This window comes from Lissotriton helveticus, chromosome 2_1 (assembly GCF_964261635.1).
Source record: "Lissotriton helveticus chromosome 2_1, aLisHel1.1, whole genome shotgun sequence".
NCBI classification, from domain to species: domain Eukaryota; kingdom Metazoa; phylum Chordata; class Amphibia; order Caudata; family Salamandridae; genus Lissotriton; species Lissotriton helveticus.
The window spans coordinates 2,029,056,279-2,029,080,116 of NC_136059.1; the positions used below are offsets into that span (position 1 = coordinate 2,029,056,279).

At 48.2% G+C, this 23,838-nt stretch overlaps 1 protein-coding gene across 1 annotated transcript in view; it reads left to right on the forward strand.

The window, feature by feature from the left end:
* The window catches only part of ETFDH (electron transfer flavoprotein dehydrogenase), a 543,836-nt gene that overhangs the window by 379,969 nt on the left and 140,029 nt on the right, over positions 1-23,838 (forward strand). Inside the window, exon 11 of the mRNA XM_078676994.1 lies at positions 8,565-8,747. Within this exon, the coding sequence (XP_078533120.1) occupies positions 8,565-8,747 (183 nt within the window). The remainder of the gene's footprint in view (positions 1-8,564; positions 8,748-23,838) is intronic.

The following is a 23,838-nucleotide window of genomic DNA, read 5'->3' on the forward strand; positions in this document are numbered from 1 at the left end:
GGACTCCCCCGGAGCTACTTGCGGGATGGGCGTGGCCACGTTGGGGCCCTACTTGCAGTACAACGCTTGGTCCATCATCAGGGGCTAAACGGTGACCATTCGTGTGCCCAACTACTCCACCTGGTCACAAGATGCCCCTGGTTCTGGTTCGAACAGCGGGGCCGCCGGGGCTGAGATCTCCCCCCCTGCCTGTGAGTGCCCCCCTACTGCCCTATAGGGAGTGACATTTCTGAGTGCGTCCAAACCCTTGGGTAGAGGATGCCCGGTGACTGGGGTAGTACACTGTGGCCCTGTTGGCCTTTGTTGTTCTTGATATATTTGAGGCGGACCTGGCCTCCTGCTGTTTCCTCTCTCTTTCTCTTCCTCTCTCCCTTCTCTTCCTTGCTTTCCCTTCCTTGGTCTTTCTCCTTCTTCCTTTCCTCTGGGCTGGCGGGTGGTGGGATGGAGACGGGGTGGCGACTGCTGTCTAGGTGGGGGGAGTGGGCCCTCTGGCGACTTCCTATGATCCTCTTCTTTTGCACTGGTGGGAGCAGGGCATGTGGGCGGATCTTGCTCGAAATCTACTATGGCTGCGACTATCCCTGATGCCTTGATGGTCTTGTCACTTAACGTTAAGGGCCTGAACTCCCCTAATAAACGCAAACAGGTTTGGCGCTACCTCCTCCAACAGCAACCTGACGTTATTTATCTCCAGGAAACTCATTTACTGCAGGGGGACACACACCGCATGGCCCACCCCAAATACCCTCTTCAGTTTTGGGCGGCAGCGGACACTAAAACTGCAGGGGTGGCCATATTGTGCAGGACTGGTTTCAGGCGGGGGGACTCCCGGCCCTATAAGAGTGGGTATGGGCGCTTCCTCAGGGTTACGGTATGTGTGGGACGGCGCAGGCTCACCTTATGCAACGTGTATTCCCCCAACCAGTTACAAGACCGCTATCTCCAGGCAATGTTGAGGTAGCAGATATCCTGTGGAGATCCGCACTTGATACTGGGTGGAGACTTCAACCTGGTGTGGGACTCGGACTTGGATCGTTGTAGTACTACCTCCAACGCTTCAGGGGTGATGTCCGCTGCCCTGCGCAAGCAGATTGCTGACTTAGGTCTGCTTGACGTGTGGCGCTATCACAACCCGGACCTTCGCAATTACTCCTTCTACTCACATTCCCATAGGTCTTACTCCCGAATCGATTATCTCTTTCCGTCGCTGGAGTTGCTTCGAGACACGCTGGATGCTTCCATTTCGGATATTTCACTGTCGGATCATGCTCATGTTGAAATGCGTCTTCAGGATCCGGCGGTGCGTCCCCTGCCTGTCGCCCGTTGGTCCTTCCCGCCGGGTGTTCTCCGGGATGCTGATGATGTCGATAGCATCCGGGAGGCCATAGACGCCTACTTTGCTTCCAACGACACCCCGGACATGCCCTTCCCGGTGGTTTGGGACGCCTTCAAGGCCACGATCCGGGGCCACATCACCTCACTGGCGATTGCACGCAGGCGTGCTGCCAGCAAGCTGGAGGCTGAGTTGGCAGCGGATATTAAGTAAGCCGAGATACAGGATCGGGAACGGCCGTCTCGAGACACTAGGAGAAGCTTGGCCACTCTCTGGGGGCAACTCAGACTGCTGCGCACAAACAAGGCGGAAGGTGCCTTGTTGGCCTTGAAGCAAAGGTACTTCAAAGGTGGCGATAAGGTATGCCGATTACTGGCGGGAAGGCTAAGAGCACGTGCTGCCAAGGCCCACATCACTAGCATCCAGCTGCAGGACGGATCGAAAGTGGTTACGGAAACATCCAAACAGGCCGCGTTTGTGGACTACTGTACGTCCCTGTATAGAAGTGAGCCTGTGTCGGTAGACGCGATGGCAGCCGTCCTTGACGATTATGAGGGACCGCGGATGCCGCCTGGGGACGCGGCTGCGCTGGAACACCTCATTACGGAGGATGAGGTCACGACGGCGATTAAGAACTTGTCCCTGGGGAAAACGCCGGGCCCGGATGGCCTGCCGCTATCTTTCTATCGCACGTTTCAGGCCCAGTTGCGGCCTTTCCTCCTCAGGTTGTTCAACTCTTTCTCGGATGAGGTGGGACCATCCCCTGACATGGGCATGGCGGAGATAGCGTTAATCCCGAAACCCGGGAAAGACCCCGCACTGTGCGCGTCCTACCGCCCTATTGCCCTGCTCAATACGGATCTTAAAATATACACTAAGATCCTCGCCCAACGCTTAGATCCGTATATGCAGTGGCTCGTGGACCCTGACCAAGTTGGCTTTATCCGTGATCGCCAGGGGGCGGATAACGTGCGCAAACTTGCGCACCTTGTAGGGAAAGTGCGGCATTGGAAAATACCGGCCTGCCTTCTCTCGCTGGACGCGGAGAAGGCGTTCGATCGGGTGGACTGGACCTTCCTCAGGGCAGTACTTTGTAAGCTCGGGCTGGGTCCACTGATGATTGCTAGGATTATGGCCCCATACATAGGGCCCCAAGCTCGCATTCGAGTCAATGGTGCCTTAACGCAGCCCTTAGCGATTCATAGGAGCACTAGACAGGGGTGCCCCCTCTCACCCCTCCTATTCGCTCTAGCAGTGGAACCCCTCGCGGAGCTTATACGGCGCGACTCAAACATACACGGGATAGCACACGGGGGACGGGATAACAAGGTGGCGATGTTTGCGGACGACCTGATCCTTACTCTCACGCGCCCGCAAGACTCCCTGCCGGCTGTGCATAGGGCGCTTTGTCTTTTTGAATGTGCCTCCGGCCTAAAGATCAACCACAACAAGTCCTGGGCCCTGAACCTTACCATCCCGGCGGAGGACCTTCCCACCCTGAGAGGGGTTGTGCCCTATCAATGGGCCGAACACCATATCAAGTACTTGGGCCTCATCCTGACCCCCTCCCTCGATGATTGGAGCTCTGTTAATTGGCGGACCTGCCGAAAGGAGGTCTTAGATGATCTGCGGCGGTGGAAACCCCTGATGCTGTCCTGGCTGGGTCGCCTACATGCAGTCAAAATGTCGATCCTTCCCAAAATTCTGTACGTGTTTCAATGTCTCCCCACTCCAATACCGTTGCACTGCATACGAAGTTTGCAGCGTGAGCTCATATCCTTCATCTGGGGTGGCAAGCGCCCCCATTTCTCCCAGAAAATCCTTATGGCTCCGCGCGACAGAGGAGGACTAGCCTGTCCCAACTTGGTACATTATTATTGGGCCGCACACCTTCGATTTGTGATCGAATGGGGGGTCAGGGAAAGTGAAAAAGGGTGGCTCCACATGGACAGGGCGGTGACTGGACGCACTGTTTGGGACCTGCCTTGGCGTACCTGGCAGTGCCCACAAAAATAGTGCTGGACATCTGGGATGCCACTGCTGTCTCCAGGGGCCTCACTACGTTCCCATCTCCGCATACGCCCATAGCGGCTAACCCTCACTTCCCGCCGGCCCATCGCAACCGGGCATTTGAGAACTGGATACGGGGGGATTGTCGGGTGCTCTGCGACCTGTTCGACGGGGGCTCTTTTAAATCATTCAGTCAATGCTGTGAGGAGTTTCGCTTGCAACCCGCTGCGCGGTTACATTACGCCCAGCTCCGACACTGGGCTTCTGAAGAGAGTGTATATCGGGCGGCTACACGGGCCTTCACCCCCTTCGAACGTCTGGCCCGCACCCTTGGGGGTTTGAAGCGATTGATCTCCCAGATCTACCACATCCTACAGCACCCGCCACTCACACCCACGCACCCGTATCAGCATCGATGGCAGGTGGCGGTCGACACGGATATCACACCTTCACAATGGGAAGCGGTGTGGAGAGATATCCCCAAGATGTATCGGAGCATCCCACAGAGAGAGAACGCGTATAAGCTTTTGACCCAATGGTATTATACTCCCCTGCGCCTCCACAAGATGTTCCCTAACGTCTCGCCTTTGTGCTGGCGATGTCGGGCTGCGACGGGGGACTTCGTGCACTTATGGTGGGCGTGTCCGCTCCTCACCGTGTTCTGGAAGGAGGTCCTTAGACACATCAGGGGGGTACTGGGGTTCCCTTTGCCTGAAGCCATAGGTACGATCCTGCTGGGTGTCAGACCATCTAACCTTAAGGCCCTCACCCGTAATGACTGGATTGTAACGTTACAGATGCTAGGTGCGCCCAAGCAACTCATAGCCTTGTATTGGAAGAAGGCTGAACCACCTCCCATAACATCCTGGTTTGTGCGCCTGTGGCACGTCTTGGCAATGGAGCTCCTTACGGCGCGACTCCAGATGCGCCACACCCGCTTTGAGGCAGTTTGGAGGCCCCTGGTGCGCTACTTGTGCTCTATGGAGCATGCACAAAACATGCCCACTAGACTTACGACCCTACATCTCTTTGAGGATGCCATTGTCCCTGCAGATCCTACTAGGTTGCTTCCATAAGCGATGCCTGTAACACCGGAGCTCCGGCGGCTGGCCCTCACGGCCTAACGCTGCCTTCCATCCAAGGAATTACCCACCACACTGCTCGTCTATCTTCTGTCTCTGTCTTACCTCCTCTTCGCCTTCCCTCTTTCTCTTTCCTCTGTAGCTTCTTTCTATTTTCACGAACCCCTGTTGGGTTGTTAGTACGTAATGGTCTTGTTGTTCCCTCATCTTCCCCCCCCTTGATTCGCCATTGGGGTTCTTGTAACGCTGAGCGACTTCAAGAGCTTCTCCTAAGCCACGCGGCCGGCCCTTTGGGGTTGTAGGCAAGGCGCTGTGTTATCTACCTCCACTGAGCAACATCTGTTGCGCCTTCATCGCGGCCGGCCTCAGATAGAAGTTGTAGGCTTACCGCTGTGTCTTTGTGCCCCTCCTAGGGGTGTTGTTTCAAAATAAAACAGACTTGTAACAAAAAAAGCAAAGTAAAGGGTGCCCTCGTCATGACGCATGCAAGGGCATATACATCTTTATGCATGTGTTCACCAGTGAAATGACAGTAGCCGTGTCACTACTGTTTGCGTTCTTTTCCTTTTTTCCAGATGCTGCACAGCATCAGCAGAAAGCATTTTGTGTTTTCCCATTGGTGCACAGCGTCGGTAAACAACATCGGTGAGACCTTTTGGCTTTGCCAATGCTTGTTTCTTTGTACTGACCCATATAAAATTAGATTTCTATAGATTTGCAGAGGAAAGGCCCTCTCTAACATGAAGTTCCTAAGCTTGACTATTAGTGACAATTTGAACTTCTAAATTAATATACATAAAATCACTGCAACAACCTTGCAACAACCTTGTACCAGTTTCACCTGTTTGAAAATTCCATCCAATTTTAACTGTTGAAGGCTTAGTCTAGGTCATACACACCCCGGTCCTGTGATACTATACACAGGGCTAGGATTTTTTCGGGTTAAAGCGTTGTTCTTTGTGGACTGCCTATGCTCTTTGATTCACTGAAACAAGTTCACCACACTTCCGCTCCTCAGGTGACTGGAGCATGGAAATTCAACAATATCCGCCCTCTCTCCATTGACTTCTATTGCTTGCCCTTAGATTTCAAAATGTAATTTGCGCAGAAAGTCACAAGCCGTCATCAACCACCATACCGCCATAAAAAACTTTACATAGCACAGGGTATTTCATTGACAAGGTGTAAATCCATTTTGATGCCTGAAATTCTGAACACCTACAAAATCAAATCTGCAAATTAGATGTGTTGTAATACTTTATTCGATATATTCATATCATAAAAGTACAGACATTTACTGAACATAAAACCAATATACAAAGTATTACATACATTTCATTTTAAAAATAATTTAAAAAAACTCTATACAGTAAAAAGGAATAATTACAGAGGACTAAAGTGCATTTTCAATATGTTCATATATCTACATAAGGTGGGGTTTTTTATTTTTTAATATTATCTAGTAGCCTGGTCCGTATAAGCCAAGCGCTAGAAAGATACTTTGCAACCCCACAGACAATGAACATGGAAGTTGTACCAGTTAAAAGGATACGTAATGCAATCCTAAAATCTCTAACACCCATCTCTCTGCACACAGGTTTTAACCATCTTGCTCTGGGGAACTTATAAGCCCTACAAGCAAACAAAAAATGGGGTAGAGTTTCTTTCGTGCATGGGCAGCCTGGACAAGTGGCATCATGATCCCTCGCTCGTTTCCACCCCGCTGTAAACATTTTCAGGGGGAGTATACCATATCTCAACTTTAAGAAGAGGGATCTATCTCTAGGGATTTGAATGTAATCCAGAAGGGGCTCTAACTTCCTAGTTGGCTTATGATCCAAAAATTGGTATGTCAATGGCCCCCACTTTGTACTTTTTAGCTCCTCAGCCTCTACCCATTCCCAATAAAAAAAAATGTAACAATTTGTTTGTGGGGAGGTGCCTAGGAGACCCACAATTCTGCCATGCCTAGACTCATCACCAGCTGTCTTAATTTATTGAGCCACTTTATTTTGTTTGAGGCATTCAAATTAATCAACTCGTCCAACACCAAAGCATAGTTTTCCAATTCTGGTGTCCTTCTCAGGCGCACCCAGAACAGCAAGGGGCGGAGGCGTACTATATCCGCAATTGATCGCTTGCCCATGTCATTAAAAAGGGGTTTCAGAGGAGTCGAGTAGGGGAGCGATACTAAGTCTCTCACAAACTTATTCTCAGCTCTTACCAAATCCATCGTATCCTCTCCTCCCCATAATTCGGAACCATAAACTGCCGAAGCTAGCGCCTTTCCCTCATATACTGCAAGGGCCGGTGCTATTGGCCTACTAATGGATAGGCGCTGGTTCCTCAGGATTACTCCAGAAACCCTTGTGAGATTTAGGAGCATTTTTGCTAAATGTGAGTCCCATTTCATGTTGTTACATAACCTGACTCCCAGATAGTCAAATTCTTCAACCACCTCTAAAGCAGCCCCATTTAAGGTGAGATGGACTTTCCTAGCCTTTTTTTTTTAGAAGATAGCACCATCAGCTTTGTTTTGGTGGTATTAATAATTAGCCCTCGCTCGACACAAAACATACTAAAACGATCGAGGAGTTTCTGTAAACCTGATGGGGTTTTGGACATCAGGAGGGTGTCGTCAGCAAAGAGGAGGGTAGGTGTTTTCTCCCCAGCCAGGACTGGAGCATCCGCAGGGTCCTCCCTCAAATGGTCTACCACCCCATTGATGAGAGGGAGAACAATGTCGGAGCCATAACACAGCCCTGGCGAACCCCTATGCTGACTGGCACCCTCCCTGTTAACTGACCTTGACTACCCCACCGGATTCTGGCATAAGTATCTTTGTGGAGCCTAACAAAAACTGCAAAAGTTGGCACGGGAACCCCATGTCCAACAAGACCTTCCAGAGCTTATCACGGGGGATTACATCAAATGCAGTTTTTAAGTCTATAAAGGCCAAATATAGGCTACCCTTTGCGATGGACACAGATTTCCAGTATACTGCACAGAACCTGAAAACCTGGTCCATCGTGCCCACATTTTTCCTGAAGCCCGCTTGAAATTGGGTCAGAATATTGTCATCATTTAGCCATGTCCCTATTCTATTAATTATGACCCTGCCAACTACCTTCTGAATTGTATCAATTAAACTTATAGGTCTGTAGTTGGCAGGGTCCTCTCTGTTACCTTTTTTATATATGGTTATAACCTCTGCACCTTTCCATGATTCGGGGACAGGGTGTCCATACATGATTAATTTCATTATACGTGCAATGAGGTCGGGCCATAGTTTTGGGTCGTGCAGAAGTAAGTCGCCCGGCAGCCCGTCCGGGCCTGCCGCCTTTCCTGGTATTATATTTAAAATAGCATCCTGCACTTCCCGGGGAGCAAAGGCTTCTGTCTGCACTTGTTTCTCCATACTGTGATTATTATAAGCCCCTGTTGATTGCCCTAGCCCTACTGTTCCACAGTACAATTTAAAAAAATGGTCATGCCACTGCTGTTCCGTTATATGGTTTAATATTGGCTCCACCCCTCTTCTATCCAGTTTATTAACCAAGTTCCAAAACAGGGTTGAGTCTTTTACTTTGGCAGCAGATTTAAGTTGCTGCCAATGGTCCTCCTCCCAGTCCCTCTTAGCTACTTTAATACACACTTAGATGTGTTTTCTTGTTAAGCTCCATATCCATTTTCCCAGTATATAGCACTAAAGATACCTTGCTAAGATAGTTACAGTTTAAAGTTCATACATAATTATCCCTTTGTTTAGATTTTTCATTGTTTACCATGTTCACTATCCAAATGATGTACTTGTATACTACCCTTGTTAATCGCAACCCATTCTATAACCTCCTGGTCCGGTTGATGCAGTAATAAATAAGCCTTTTCCCACCCTTCTTGTTCATCTTTCCTTCCTTTATTTTTCTCTGTTCTCGATCTGACCTTTGTCTCCTAATGAAGAATGTCTGTATATATTTTGTTACACAAAAGCCTAGTGACAGCAACTCTTTTATTAAACTTCAAATTAACTACAGAAATAGCACTGGTGATTTTTCATACTGCCTACAGGCTTCAAATGATGTATGAACCCATTAGGATTTGTTCTGCTCGTAACCCAAATGCTGTCTTGTTCTTTCCAGGACTCTATGTACCAGAATATGAAGACAATTTAAAGAAATCGTGGGTGTGGAAGGAACTCTATTCTGTTAGGAACATCAGACCTTCATGCCACACACCATTGGGACTGTACGGTGGAATTATTTACACTGGAATCTTTTATTGGATCTTGAGAGGAATGGAACCCTGGACACTGAAGCATAAAGGTCAACTTTTTTGTTTAATGTTTCAAGTCAGCCACTAAATATTTGAAACTGTGTTTAGATGATTTTAATATTTTGTTGAAGCCTACATTTTTCTACAAGAAAGTAGGAAAACATATTTGTAATATGTTTCGTGTTTATAAACTTCTTGGCTCTTATACTTATTTTTTTTTTGATTATCAATTTTATTGAAATTTTTTAAACAAGCAAATTCATTAGTAGCAAATCACACATCACAGTTAAAACACCTCTCCTCCTTGACGTCAACAAAGGTAAAGTAGGCCCCCCTGAGTGGGTACATCAATCCCCAGATAACACATTTGCATAATAAGACTTGGACCGTCACAGTGGTATCAAGCCAAACCATTTGCCCCACACTTTATACTTTCATTTTTAAACAGAATAGCTTTAAAAAATAATAGCTTTGTTGCCCTTGCTTATCTGTCAATTGGTTTCATCTCAGAATTACTCAGTCCTGTGTACTACAATTCATGGATTAACATGCTTAAGAGTATGCTGAGACATACTGATGATATTTTTAAACGATCCCACTCGAGCCCATATTATAATTCCCAGGGTTGATAAAAAATTACAAAGCCTCAGCCTCTGATCCTATTTATATCAAAAGGCAATTTCCACCTGACTCTCTCGTAGTCTCCAACACCCATAAAAGTGCTCATTCCCAGGCTACCAGCGACGCTTCACCTCCTGATAAGGAGAGTAAGCTTACTGATGCCTCTGGCAAAACAGTAGCAGCGCAGTCCGCCAGTCCCTCTGTATTGCTAATACCATGTGGTTATTGGCAAGATAAGATTGTTTCTGTAGTAGGGGATCTCTGTGTATAGTCATAATCTAGTGAATAGTCCCGCCCATGTGCGAGGACCCCGGCAATCAAAAATAATCTCTTAAGTTGTCAGAAAATTGCAGAACTGCAAAGACACTTAAGAGAGAATTTAAAGACAAATAATGCAGCCTATATCCACAGGCTACACTGTCCAGTACTTCAACTAGAAATTCCACCAAAAATCCACAAACAGCAAAGCCTGTCCAGATTTCCCTTGCTTTAACAGCAAAACCCCTCTGGAATGATAGAGAGGAAGGCATGGACAGACAAGCCCCATAGGCTGCCATTATGTGGCTTAAATAGGGTACTGTGCCTTTAAGAGAACTTTCCAGAACTTCTCCCAGTATCCCAGAATGCATAGCAGGTCCCTCTCACTTTCAGTTCTTTTTTCCGGCTCCTGCTTACAGGACTCTGGTGCATTGAGCTCTCCCTTTTTCAAGGGTTTATTGGAGTTTTTGTACACTTTTTGGCTTTAAAAGTGTTTTCAGTTGCTTCTTGGTGTTTCCTTTCACTTCTGTGTGTTTGTTCAGGCTTTTTAGGGATCTAAAATGCCTGCTTTATTCGACAAGTGCCCAGCATGTGGAAGGAAGAAGGCCAAGACTGATCCACACGACGTCTGCATTCTTTGCCTCCCTGAAGAGCATGTCCCTGAAGATTGTGACATCTGCCAGACCTTTTCTACAAGGACTCTGAGGGAAAGGCTGAGGATTAGGCTCCAAGGCCTGGAAGAGAGGCGACTGCAGGCTGCAGGTGGGTCTGGGCAGGCTGGGAAGGCTCCCTCTGCCCCTGCTGAGGCCTCTGGGGGGCTCCCCAGAGGCAGGAAGACCAGCAAACGGTCCTGGTCTCCGTCAACGTCGATTGCATCGACGACGTCGAGAGGGATGACGACGGTGTGTTCCCCTTCTCCCCGGGGCTCTGGGTCGAGACAGCGTGGAAGGTCGATGTCGAGAGGCCTGGGTAGGCCGCCGTCGAAGTCACCGCCGACGGCGTCTTCGTCGTCGTCGCCGTCGGAGTCGAGGCATCGCCGTCGACTAAGGAAGGGACCGGCACTCGACGCCGGTCGCCGTCAAGCAGATCGCCGTCGAGGGGATCCTCGACGTCGAGGACTGTGAGGAAACGGTCGACGAGGAGGAAGAGTCGACGCTCGCCGTCGAGGTCTGACCGTTCGTCGTCGAGGGGGCGACGGTCGTCGTCGAGGAAGAAGCACTCGGAGTCGAGGAGACGGCGTTCGACGCCGGAGTCGAGGGGTCGCCGTTCCACGCCTGAAAAACGACGCTCGACGTCGAGCAGGAAGAGATCAGCGTCCCCGAGGTTCTCCGCCTCCCCTAAGCGGCGCAGAAGGGATTCTGGCGCGAAAAGTCACGCTGGATCTGGGGAAGGACGTCTGAGGCGTCGCTCACGCTCTGGAGGGTCTGGGTCACAGGCTCCTTCCCCGAAGAAGTCACCGGGCTTGGTGTACTCGGTGGTATATACACCGCCAAGGCCTGTGACTCCTCCACCTCTACCGAAGGAGGCTCCTCCGGCTAATCCGCCGCTACCTTCACTTCCTCCGCCGCTACCTTCACTTCCTCCGCTACCCCCTGCGGGGCAACCTCCGCCGCCGGTCCCACCTCATGGGCCGGCGCCTTTGCCGGAGAGGCCTCCTGTTAGGCCACCGAAGTCGGTGTCGCTGCCTCTGCTTCCGACACCTCCTAAGGGTACGCCTACTCCGAAGCCCCAGGATAGGCCACGGAAGACGCCTCCACGGAAACCGGTGGAGCGCCCACGTGCTGGGAGGTCGCGCTCCCGCTCCAGGAGAAGGGAACGTTCGCATCACAGGTCTTCCACACGATCTAGACGGCGCCACAGGAGACACAGGTCTCGTTCCCTGACCCGGTCGTCTGGGACCAGGGAGTACTCCCCGACCTTGTCGGATTCGCCAGACACGAGAGTTTCACCGATCGATGATCTGGTGTCCTTCCAGGACGTACTGTTACGTGGTGTGGCGAAATTGGGCATTACTTTGACGGTGCCCACTCCCAAGACATCAGTCATTTTTGAGACGCTCCACCAGAAGCATGTGTCTCGGCCGTTACTGCCACTGGTGCCGGGTCTGGAAGAACCGGCCATGGATCTTTTCCTCACCCCAGCAGTGACTAAGGCGGCACCTTCCAGACTGCAGAAGAAGTACCGGGCTCCGGACTCAGACCCAGCCTTTCTAAGGATGGAGCCCCCTCCAGATTCGGTGATTGTGACGGCGGCGCGCAAACAGCATGCCACCACACCTTCCTCCACAGTTCCACCAGATAAGGAATCTAGGTGGTTGGATTTGTCTGGGAGAAGAGTTTGTGGGACCTCGGCGACCTCAATGAAGGCAGCTAGTGCCACTGCCTTGTTGGGTCGGTATGACAGAGCCCTCTGGGAATCCCTTCAACAGTTTGTGGAGCTCCTACCGCGGGACAAGCGGGAAGACTTCCAAGAGGTGCTGAACGAAGGGATGTTGGTGGCGAATCAAGTCATCAGCGCTGCAGCCGACTCTTCTCTGCTGGCGGCGCATGGTTTCTGCCACGGAATTAACCAGCGACGACATGCATGGCTACGCCTTACGTCTCTGAAGCCGGACGCTCAGCAAAGGGTTGCCAATCTGCCATTCTCTGGCGAAACCCTGTTCGGGAAGCACGCTGATGATGAAATGGCCCGCATGAAGGCGGAGGCCGAAACGCTCACAGCGGTGGGTTTGGAGAAGCCGAAGGAGACCAAGAAGTCGTACCGTCCGTTCCAACGTCGGTTCGGTGGTCAAGGCAGAGGGCGTGGCCAGTCTTCTGGACAACAACAACAACAGCAGCAACAACAACAACAGCAGCAGTTCAGAAGACCGTTCCAGAAGCGCCAGAGAGGCAGAGGCGGCCATCAGTCGGCCCCAGCGACTAAGGGCCAGACCGGGTCTAGGCCCTGAGCACTTACTTCCCCTGCAACTGTTACCCGCTCCGGTGGGGGGAAGCATTCGATCTTTTCTGGCAGAGTGGAGAAAAATTACTCAGGACAAGTGGGTGCTGAATATTGTTTGCAATGGATACAGTCTTCGGTTCACCAGCCCGCCTCCATCAATTCCTCCGGTCAGCTCGCAGTATCAACTGCGCGAGCTCCAGGCGGAGGCCGATATCCTGTTAAGGAAAAGGGCGATAGAAGACGTACCTCTGTCTCAAAGAGGAAGAGGTCTGTACTCCCGGTTCTTTCTGGTTCGCAAAAAGGACAAGAACGAGTTCAGGCCCATTCTGGATTTGCGACAAGCAAACAAGTGGATTCGCAGAGAAAAGTTTCGCATGCTGTCGTTGCATCAGATTTATCCTCAGCTGCAACGGGGAGACTGGCTGTGTGCCATAGACCTCCAGGATGCTTACTTCCATGTGCCCATTGCACACAAACACAGGAAGTTCCTGCGGTTCCAAGTCGGCGCCAATCACTATCAATACACAGTACTGCCATTCGGACTGAAGTCTGCGCCGAGAACATTCTCAAAGTGCATGGCGGTGGTAGCCGCACACCTACGGAGGAACAAGGTGTTTGTCTACCCGTACCTGGACGACTGGTTGATCAAGGCCTCCTCATTCACGGAAGCGCAAGCGCACTTCCAGAAGACGTGCGTTCTTTTGAACAAGCGGGGGTTGCACATCAACATGTCCAAGTCGGTTCCGACTCCAGTCCAGTGCATTCAGTACTTGGGAGCCTCCATCGATACGCTGTCAGCAAGCGTGTCTCCTTCGGAGGAGCGACGATTATCACTGCTTCGGAAGGCTCGGGCTCTTATGACCACTCCATCCACGACAGTGAGGACGGTGTCTTCTCTACTAGGATCGATGGCCTCATGTATCTTCCTAACGCCCCATGCACGGCTGCACATAAGACTGTTGCAAGAGTGCTTGGAGGATCAGTGGGATCAGAGGAGAGGATCTTGGGACGACAAGATACGTCTATCTCTGCATGCTCTTCAGTCTCTGAAGTGGTGGTGTTCAGCAGAAAATCTCCTCAGAGGGGTTCCCTTCCACAAGGACATTCCCACTCAGACTATCGTGACGGATGCTTCTCTCCAGGGCTGGGGAGCGCATTCCGGAGACCTACAGATTCAAGGGACGTGGTCCCCGACGGAGTCCAAGTACCACATCAATTTCCTGGAACTCAGAGCTGTTTAAATTAAATTATTACCTCAACAAGCAGGGAGGCTCGAGGTCACGCACCCTGTCGCAGGAGGCGCAGGCGATCTGGCGCTGGCTTCTGGCTCGAGGACTGACGATAACGGCTACCCATCTGCCAGGTGTGCAGAATGTTCAGGCAGACGCACTGAGCAGACTGATTCAGGAAAACCACGAATGGGTCATAAACGACGAAGTACTAGGAGAAGTCTTCGCAAGGTGGGTGACTCCAGACGTAGATCTGTTCGCCACCGCCGAAAACAGCAAATGCCGAGACTTCGCCTCCAGGTACTACCAGCCGGGGACGTTGGGGAATGCGTTATGGATCAACTGGTCGAACAGCTTTCTGTACGCTTTTTCACCCATTCCCCTGATTCCGACGGTTCTCATCAAGCTGTCCCAGTCCAGGGCGCGGATGATACTGATTGCCCCGGAATGGCCCAGACAGTGGTGGTTCACGGACCTGCTTCACCGGTCTCTCCTTCCTCACATTCGGCTGCCGTGCAGGCCGGACCTTCTCACGAAGTTCGGGGGGCTGATGTTGCACCCCAACCTCTCGTCTTTTAGTTTGGCAGCATGGCTCCTGAGATAGTGCAATATGGTCATTTGAATCTCCCTGCAGATTGTATGGACATACTGAAGGAGTCTAAGAGACCTTCCACTAGGACTTCCTATGCGTTCAAGTGGAAGAGATTTTGTATCTGGTGCAAGTCTAAGAACTATGATCCGACGACTTGTAAGGAAGATGTCATCCTTCCTTATCTTCTACAGTTGGCGCAGTCTGGCCTTAATGTCCATTCTATTAAGGTTCATCCTGCTGCTTTGACTGCCTACAGGAAATGCCCTTCGCAGACTTCCTTCTTCCAGATCCCTGTGATCAAAGTTTTTTTGGAAGGCTTGAAGAAAGTGTTCCCTCCTGTCAGGCTTCCTTCGCCTTCATGGGAATTGAATGTGGTGCTGTCCAGGTTGAAGAAGGAGCCTTTTGAACCTATTCATAAGGCTTCGTTGCAGCACCTGTCCTGGAAGGCGGCGTTCCTCGTGGCCATTACATCGGCCCGCAGGGTGAGTGAAATTCAGGCGCTGTGTTGCCAAGAACCTTATACTGTATTTCATGCTGCTAAGGTTGTTATGCGTACTCACCCTAAATTTCTTTCCAAGGTTATTTCTGATTTTCATGTCAACCAGACCATAACTTTGCCTAAGTTTTTTCAGAATCCTTCATCTCCAGCGGAAAGGTCGTTGCATTCCCAGGATGTTAGGAGGGTGTTGAAATTTTATCTGGATAAGACCAAAGATATTCGTAGGTCTGACCAATTGTTTATCAATTATGGATCAGTCAGGACGGGTCTTGCGACCTCTAAGCAGTCTATCTCTAGGTGGATTGTGTCCTGCATACAGTTATGTTACCAAAAAGCTAATAAGACCTTAGGAGGTAAGCCTAAGGCTCATTCCACCAGGGGCAAAGCTGCCACGACAGCATTGCTCCGTAATGTTCCGATTGCAGAAATCTGCAAGGCGGCCACTTGGAAGTCGGTCCATACCTTTGCTAAGCATTACTGCCTGGACACTGATGCCAGGGCAGACGCTCAGGTTGGGCAGTCCTCGCTGCGAAATCTGTTCGCACAATAGTGGTGTTAATTCTCTTTCCTCCACCGCCGCTTTGGTGTGGGGATGGGCTTGCCATTCTATTCACTAGATTATGAATATACACAGAGATCCCCTACTACAGAAGCAGTAGTTTCTGTCCTGTAACTCCAGTTCTGTAGTAGGGGTATCTCTGTTATAGTCATAAGCGCCCTCCCGCTTTCCCGGTGGAGAGAGATGTTCATTTAAGGAATGCGACAGGTCTGGCGTGTTACGCCTTCAAAAAGAACTGAAAGTGAGAGGGACCTGCTATGCATTCTGGGATACTGGGAGAAGTTCTGGAAAGTTCTCTTAAAGGCACAGTACCCTATTTAAGCCACATAATGGCAGCCAATGGGGCTTGTCTGTCCATGCCTTCCTCTCTATCATTCCAGAGGGGTTTTGCTGTTAAAGCAAGGGAAATCTGGACAGGCTTTGCTGTTTGTGGATTTTTGGTGGAATTTCTAGTTGAAGTACTGGACAGTGTAGCCTGTGGATATAGGCTGCATTATTTGTCTTTAAATTCTCTCTTAAGTGTCTTTGCAGTTCTGCAATTTTCTGACAACTTAAGAGATTATTTTTGATTGCCGGGGTCCTCGCACATGGGCGGGACTATTAACTAGATTATGACTATAACAGAGATACCCCTACTACAGAACTGGAGTTACAGGACAGAAACTACTCCGTCCATACCCAGAACACAATGATCGTCCGTGAGGTAGTCCATAGCACACTCGCTACAGATCTTTGCTAAGTGTAGCCACCGTCTGATGCTTTGCACCCTCACGGCACCCGCATCAGGAAACTAATCCCAAACATATAGTTGAAATTTTGGGTCCATACTCAGAACACGCTGTGGCTAGCTGGGAAATCCCCTAACCAGCAGTTTGATGCTTTTACGCACATTGACCAGTACTACTCCAAAGAAATAGCCAAGCCGGGTTGGAATTATCATTGGCAGTGCGCCCTGAGGAAGTCACAGAACTATTTCCAAATGCGACAAAACACGTGTCGGCTGGTACTGTTTCGGTCGAATGAAAAACTGAATTAAAGACAAAGCAACATTACCTTCATATGTTCATGGATCATTGATTTGAATGTGTACAAATTGTTTAGGGACTATACATACTGTTGATTTACTCTGATGTGTGCCTAGGCTTAGATGTACATTATGGAAGTGTGAGAACCTCTTCACGCACAACATTGAGGGGTTATAGGGCTCATCCCCTCTCCTAGTAGCACATTCCAAATATATTTTCAGAGCAACGAGTTGCGTTACACAACTGAGCGCCTACATTCCCTGGCCTTCAAAAACCCTTCTCCATAGATTCAAAGATAAGATTGTGCCCACTGGGAAGAAATGGAGGAGCTCCTCCAGCACCTCCCAGTGGAGCATAAAAAGAGAGGACAGGAGCTTGTAGCTGAGGGCAAGCTTATTTCTAATACCTCCATTAGGTATGCCCTTGACTCTGCAAACACTGCTGCTAGGAGCATTAACACTAGCATTTTGTTGGGTTGCTATGCCTGTCTGCGCATATCTGGCTTCATACCAGAGGTCCAACAAAGCCTGTTAAATGTCCCCTTTGATAGGCAACACCTTTTTGGCCCACAGGTTAACCAGTTTCTTGAAGGTGAAAAAAGACACGAAAGTTGCAGAATCCATGGGTGCATTACAAACACCAGGGTCACGTGGCTGTTTTCGCCACTCCTCCTATAGGGCGGGCTCAAAATCAACATATTCCAAAGCCTCTTCCTCATACGACTGACGGCAGAGTCACCACTCATCTCCCTGATGCTACTATAGGGGCACGTACATGGGCAACACACAGAGAGGCAAAGGTGCTTGCCCAAGTGATGCTGCACCCACCACATAGCAGTGACTCTCTTCTCCTTCAACTCAATCGTTCCACACTTGTCAGGGGACTATTGCAACCGTTTTTCCCTACTTTACGATCCATAACATCGGATCAGTGGGTGTTGGACAATATCCAGCATGGGTATTGTCTGAAGCTCATCACCACAACTCCAAACATTCCACCTCACACTCTCAGCCTCTCTCTGGAACCGCAAACATTACTCAAATAGGAAGTTCAAACTCTTCTACCCAAAAGAGCCATAGAATCCGTCCCTCTTCTACAGATCTACGACCCATACATCATTACATCCTTTCACAGCATTTTCATATGGTCCTTCTCCAAGACGTGATCCCAAATTTACAGCAAGGTAACTTTCTATCAACCCTAGACTTAAAGGCCTCCTACTTTCACATTCCAATACATCCGGTTCATCGCAAATATTTAATGTTTGTGATAGCAGGCAAACATTACCAATTCAAAGTCCTCACATTCCGAGGGACTACTGCACCTCGAGTATTCACCAATTGCCAAGCAAGCAGAACACTTATGCAGGCAAAACCTCAAAATCTTCCCACATCTTGACGACTGGCTTATCGAAGCCAGCACTCTTCCTCTGTGCCAACAATACACACACAATACTAGAGGCCTTCTCAGTGGTTAATTTGTAAAAGAATAAGTGCTGGGGCTCTCATCAGGAGGCAGCTTGCACCAGCCCATTTCTCCTGTTAGCGCTGCTTAAAACAGAATCCACTACTAACTATGAAAGTGGGGGTAGGATGTGGCCTAATGGCCAAAGCGCCGAATTCGGAGCTGGGGAACCAGGTTCGAGTCTCTGCGTCGGCTCAACATCCTGTGATTCTGGGCAAATCCTTAACTGGTGCCCATGAAAAGCGCTGGTGTTGATGATTAAGTGCTGATGCTCTGCACCGAAAACCACCAGCTCAAATTAAGCACTGGACCTGCACCTTCAGCTAGGCTTCACCATCAGTTTCCAAAAATCTAATTTTCAGCCGTTACAGATCCAGCTGTATCTGGGGGGTATTTTGAACACACAGGTGGAATTAGCCCATTCCAATACAGGAAGAATCCAACATTTCCAAATGTTAATACCACATTTCCAAACCAATCAACTGTTAACAGTAAGAACTGTCATGGGCCTACTCGGGATTATGGCATCCTACATCGCTATAGTGCCACATGCACTGTTACATATGATTATGCTGCAGGAATGTCTAGCACAGCAATGGTCTCAATCACAGGGTCAGTTAGAGGATCTAGTGTTGACAGACTGCCATACTCATCGCTCTTTTTTTTTGGAGTTTTTTTTTCCGGAGTTTTATATAGCGCGAACTAGAACTGAACCGAATCAGTTATCAGAGCGCTTTACATAGCACCAGTTACGTTACATGAGGACACACTTTCATTTTTTAGGCACGGGGAGATTAAGTGATTTGCCCAGAATCACAGGGGGTTTTTGGCGTCGTTACCGAGACTCGAACCCAGATCCCCAGGTCCGAGGTCGAGCACCTTAGCCGTTAGGCCAACCCCTCTCCACAAACAACCTGTTAAAAGGGCGGCCTTTCCTCGACCCGGTTACCCATATCATCCTGACAACAAACGCATCACTAACAGGCTGGGGAGCTCACTTAAAAAAACTCACAGTCCAGAGTCTCTGGGACAACAAACTCCAGGGTCTCTATACCAATTACCTAGAGCATCAAGCTGTTCATCTAGCATTGAAAGCGTTCATACCTCACCTTATCGGCAAGTTGGTCTTTGTCCAGACAGACAATATGACAACCATGTACTATGTACAAAAACAAGGGGGGACACACTCTCTAAAGTTATCACGCCCATCTAAGGCCATTTAGCGTTAGGCTCTACATCACAATATTCATCTCTTAGCAGAACACCTCCCAGGAACAAATAACACATTTTCCGACCTCCTCAGCAGGATTCAAAAAGTCAACGTGGTGGAACTCCACCCCAAAGTCCTCATCTCTTACTTTCATAAGTGGGGGTTTCCACAAATAGATCTGTTTGCAACTGCAGACAACTCAAAATGCCCAGAGTTCGCCGCTAGGTTCCCACACTCACTATCCTAGGGCAATGATCTATGGTGATGTAGTCCGGGATATTTGCATGCGCGTTTCCGCCTCTCCCTCCGTTTCTGGTTCGGAAGCTCAGGCTATCATCCCTCACACTCATACTAGTAGCTCCCACATGGGCCTGACAGCCCTGGTTCACCACACTTCTTGAACTCTCAGTAGTTCTACATGAGAAGCTTCCCCTCAACCCAGACCTTCTCACTCAGATCCATGGAGAAGTCAGACACCCAAATCCCAGGAAACTCAATCTGGCAATTTGGCTCCTGAGGTCATAGAATTTGGTTATTTTATTCTCCACCTGAATTTATGACTATTCTCTAAGAAGCTTGTAGGTCTACTACTAAAGCATGGTATGCAGCTTATTGGAGAAGATGTGTATGTTACTGTCATAATAACAGTATCAATCCATTCATTTCATAAGGCTTTATTCTGTACATATCAAAAATGACTGTAAAAGCACATAAAACATACACATTTGAACAACATTGCAGAGATAATCAATTATACACACATAAATTAAAACATCATACTTTTCCTGGCATTAATTGATTTGTATAAAAAGGTGGGAGTAAAAAAGCAAATATCTGGATTTTGCATATTAACCCCTTCGATGCTTGTGACGGAACCATTCCGTCATCAGTCACGGTTGAGCTGTGCTGATGACGGAATGGTTCCGTCACTACCGCACCCTGTTCTGGAATGTCCAGCACAGGGGCGGAATCGGCGCCGCACGGAAGCGGTTAAAAATCAACTTCATAGCATCATTTACAGAACAGACTCCATATTTTATGAACATAGGTTGAGGTAGGCAATACGTAAATTCATGTAGAGGTTACATATGAGAAGAAAGTGCAATGTGCTTTGTTTGGATTGACCATCGCACGGGCAAGGGCCAACCAGGTGCTTTTTAAAGTGTGGGAAAGCCACCAGGTGATGTACCAGCCCGAGCCTAAGCCTAATAAGGACAAATCTATGTGACTGTCTTGTCACCGGACTTCGGTATAATTGAAAACCTTCACTATCTATATATTTGTTATAGAACATACAGGTAGACAGTAAACCACTACTGTTAGCCCGCTTCCTAGCTCTGTAGGACATAAATATGATCTTCATCTCAGTTTTTGGGATTGCTGCAGCAGCATAGGGATAAGTCAAAGATCTCCTGAAAACTATGTACAATATATTTTAACCAGGGGATCCTAAGATGCTTATCCAATGCAAGACAGTCGTTAATTACAAGTCTATTGAAGGCTGTCTCCTCCTTTTGCCTGATAGATCTCCAGATCATTAGGGGCCTTAGGGATATCAGATCTGACAAATAATTCATCCCTAATTCTCTGTGGGTTAAATCAGTTGGGGCTGAGGTTGGTAAACACAATAGTTTTTCGAGGAAGATATTCTCCTCAATTTGCAGACATCCATCAAGGCAGTATCCCCACACCCCAGCCCCGTATAAGGCAATAGACACACATCTGGATTGATAGATCTACATCATATCCCAGATGCGTATGTCGCCTAACTTTGCCGCAAATCTAAAAACCCCGTGGGCACTTTTGGCCATCTTTGCACGAACATTGGTAATTTCATGCAGCCATGTTCTATCTTTGGCGAAGGTGATTCCTAGATAACAAAATGTATCTCTTTGTGACACTATCTCTCCATCTATAAAAAAGGTATGGGATCTCTTATGGCCTACCCCACAGATCATAGTGTGGGTTTTATTCTTGTTGATAAGCAGTTTCCAGTCCTTTATAAAAACGGAAAAACGATCTATTAAACGCTGGAGGCCAATAGGGGTCCTAGATAGTAACACAGCATCATCCGCATATAACAATACCGGCACGTCGATCCCTTTTACCTGAGGAGCATCAGCACTTATAGTTTTTAAAACTGCATCTACCTCGTTAATAAAAAGAGTAAAAAGCAGGGGGGCAAGCATACAGCCTTGTCTAATGCCACTCCTAACATTAAATTTGGGGGTACACTCCCCTCTTACCCCATATCGGACGCTGGTTTGCAGATTTTCATATAACCGGGCTAGGAAGAAGATTATTCCTTCCGGGGCCCCAAGCTCTAACAGCGTTGTCCATAGGGTGGGATGGTCCACCAAGTCAAAGGCACTACTTAAATCTGCAAAGCAGAGATAAAGAGACCCCTGTTTGGCCTGGGTGTATTTCCCAATTAGCAGATCTAAGTTTATACACTGGTCAAGTGTTCTGCGCCCTTTCCTAAAGCCATATTGGCTACTGGCCAAGATCCCTTTCGCCTCCGCCCATTCTTCCAGCCTTACCAGCAATATCCTACTCATGATTTTAACAGAGGAGTCTAATAGGGAGATAGGTCGGATGCTAAAAACTACCGCGCTATCTCCCTTCTTGTGGATCGGGATTATGATAGATTCGCCCCAAGTCGGTGGAACACCGCTGCTCACAGCTGCATTGAATACAATAGTTAATAGGGGACTCCACAGCGACTGAGCAGCTTTATAGACCTCTATAGGCACCCCATCCGGCCCCTGGGCCTTCCCCCCCTTACTGGCACTAATGCCTTGTTCTACCTCCGCTACTGTAAAATCTAGAGGTACAATAGGCCAAGATCTACAGTTAGCACCATAGGGGCAATCAGATTTGAATATGGTGGAAAAATTGATTACCCAGGACTCACTAGTAACATTGGACGTAAGCTCTGGGATCGAGTAATCTTTTAGGAAAGGGGAATTAACCGTTGCCCAGAAGAGGGCACAATTAGACATTTCCGCTGCCTGTGTCAATTTTTCCCAGGCCTCCTGCTGCAGCTCTCCCTTCCTGCCCTTAAGCGCTAGATTGTAATCAAATCTCAGCTGGGTTACCAATTTCTGATCCTTTGGCCTGGTCCCCAATGCCTACTTTAGTTCGATAAGCAATGCAGTACAGGTATGGTAAAACCATCCCTTACTATAAGTGGTTTTCCCCTTGCCAAACCTAGTAAAAGTTGTATCTATAAATTTGTTAATGCCTTTAAAATTCCCTAAAATACGTTTCTGGGTCATTATCAGTGTTCAGGATGTCATAAATTTCAACGATCAACCCTTTAACAATGGTTTTTAATACGACCTCAGATTTTCCTCCTTTCCATCTTATTCTGATCCCGTTAGGTCTGTGTGGTTCAATGTTCTCCACAATTCTCGTAATGGGAACAGACCTGCCTTCCCAGATAATAGTTACTAAAATAATACAATTGTGGTCACTCAATAAGGTTTCTTCTCTCATTGGAGCCATACAAAGTGTTGTAATATTAATGATACAACTACATGGTCAATGATAGAATTTGTGTTCCTGCCTGTATAGGTAGGGATGGTATAACCACGCTCATCATTTACATAATGCAAAAGTTCCAAGTCGTGATCCGCCATGATTTTGTTTAGTGACTCACCATAAATGTTATGAGGGAAGTGCAAATCATCGACTCCTGTATTACTTTTAACCCCGCATACCTTATGGGAAGACATAGTACAAGTTGAGGTATTAAAATCACCCGCCCAAATAAAATCAAAAATAACATTTTCCTCTGCAATCAATTTCTCTATAGCGGCCTCTAGATCCTTCACAACTCTATGCGTGTTGTCAAATATCTTATTGTAGTAATTAATTAAAAGAACATTATGGGCATGCTTCTCGTGCAACCAAAGAATCTGTGAGTGGACCCCAGCATTCAGATACCTTTCCACTGTTAAAGAATGATTTATGGAGACCAATATCAAGAGACCACCCTTAGCTCTTCCAGACACCGATCCCTGCGCTTGTAAGTTATAAGAAACAACGCCATCATAGTTAACCAAGTCCGTACACCAAGTTTCTTGGAAACAAATGATATCATGCTATTTGATAAAATCCATCCAACCCAGCGTCTCCCTTTTTGAGGCCAACAATGTTCCAACTAACAATGGATATCCCTTTATTGCCACAGATAGTAATCTGCTCTCGAATGGGATCTCCTGTCCGGGCATCCCCCGTCCTTAGCTCGGTTATATGATCTCCTCTTAAATCTGTGGCCTTGCTTGGTTTATCCACATACATAGCCCCCAAATCATCTTGTTTTTCCCCCTCTTTTTCGTCAAGTCTGGGAGAAACCGCCACTTCTATTATAGGGCGGTCCTGGTTATGTCAATCGTTTACATCTAGGGTACTCAGGGCTTGAAGCCGGTTAAATACAGGTACCTCAAAAATTGAATGAATGTCGGGGGATCTACTAGAAGGAAGAAAATCTCTATTTACTCTATCATTTGGTTGATGCGTTAAAAGGCTATAAAAATAGCCAAGTGGGTGTAATGTGATACCTTGTTCAGTATATGGTAACGATGTAGCTCTTATCAGGGAGGTTGTGGTATAGTGTGTTTTTTTTTTTAAGTTAATGATAATGCAATCACCCTTGACACTTTTATTAGAATTTCCAATCCAATTGACCCTTCTCGTAGTAAGGATCTGATTGGAGTAAATCACAGGGAACCCACATTGA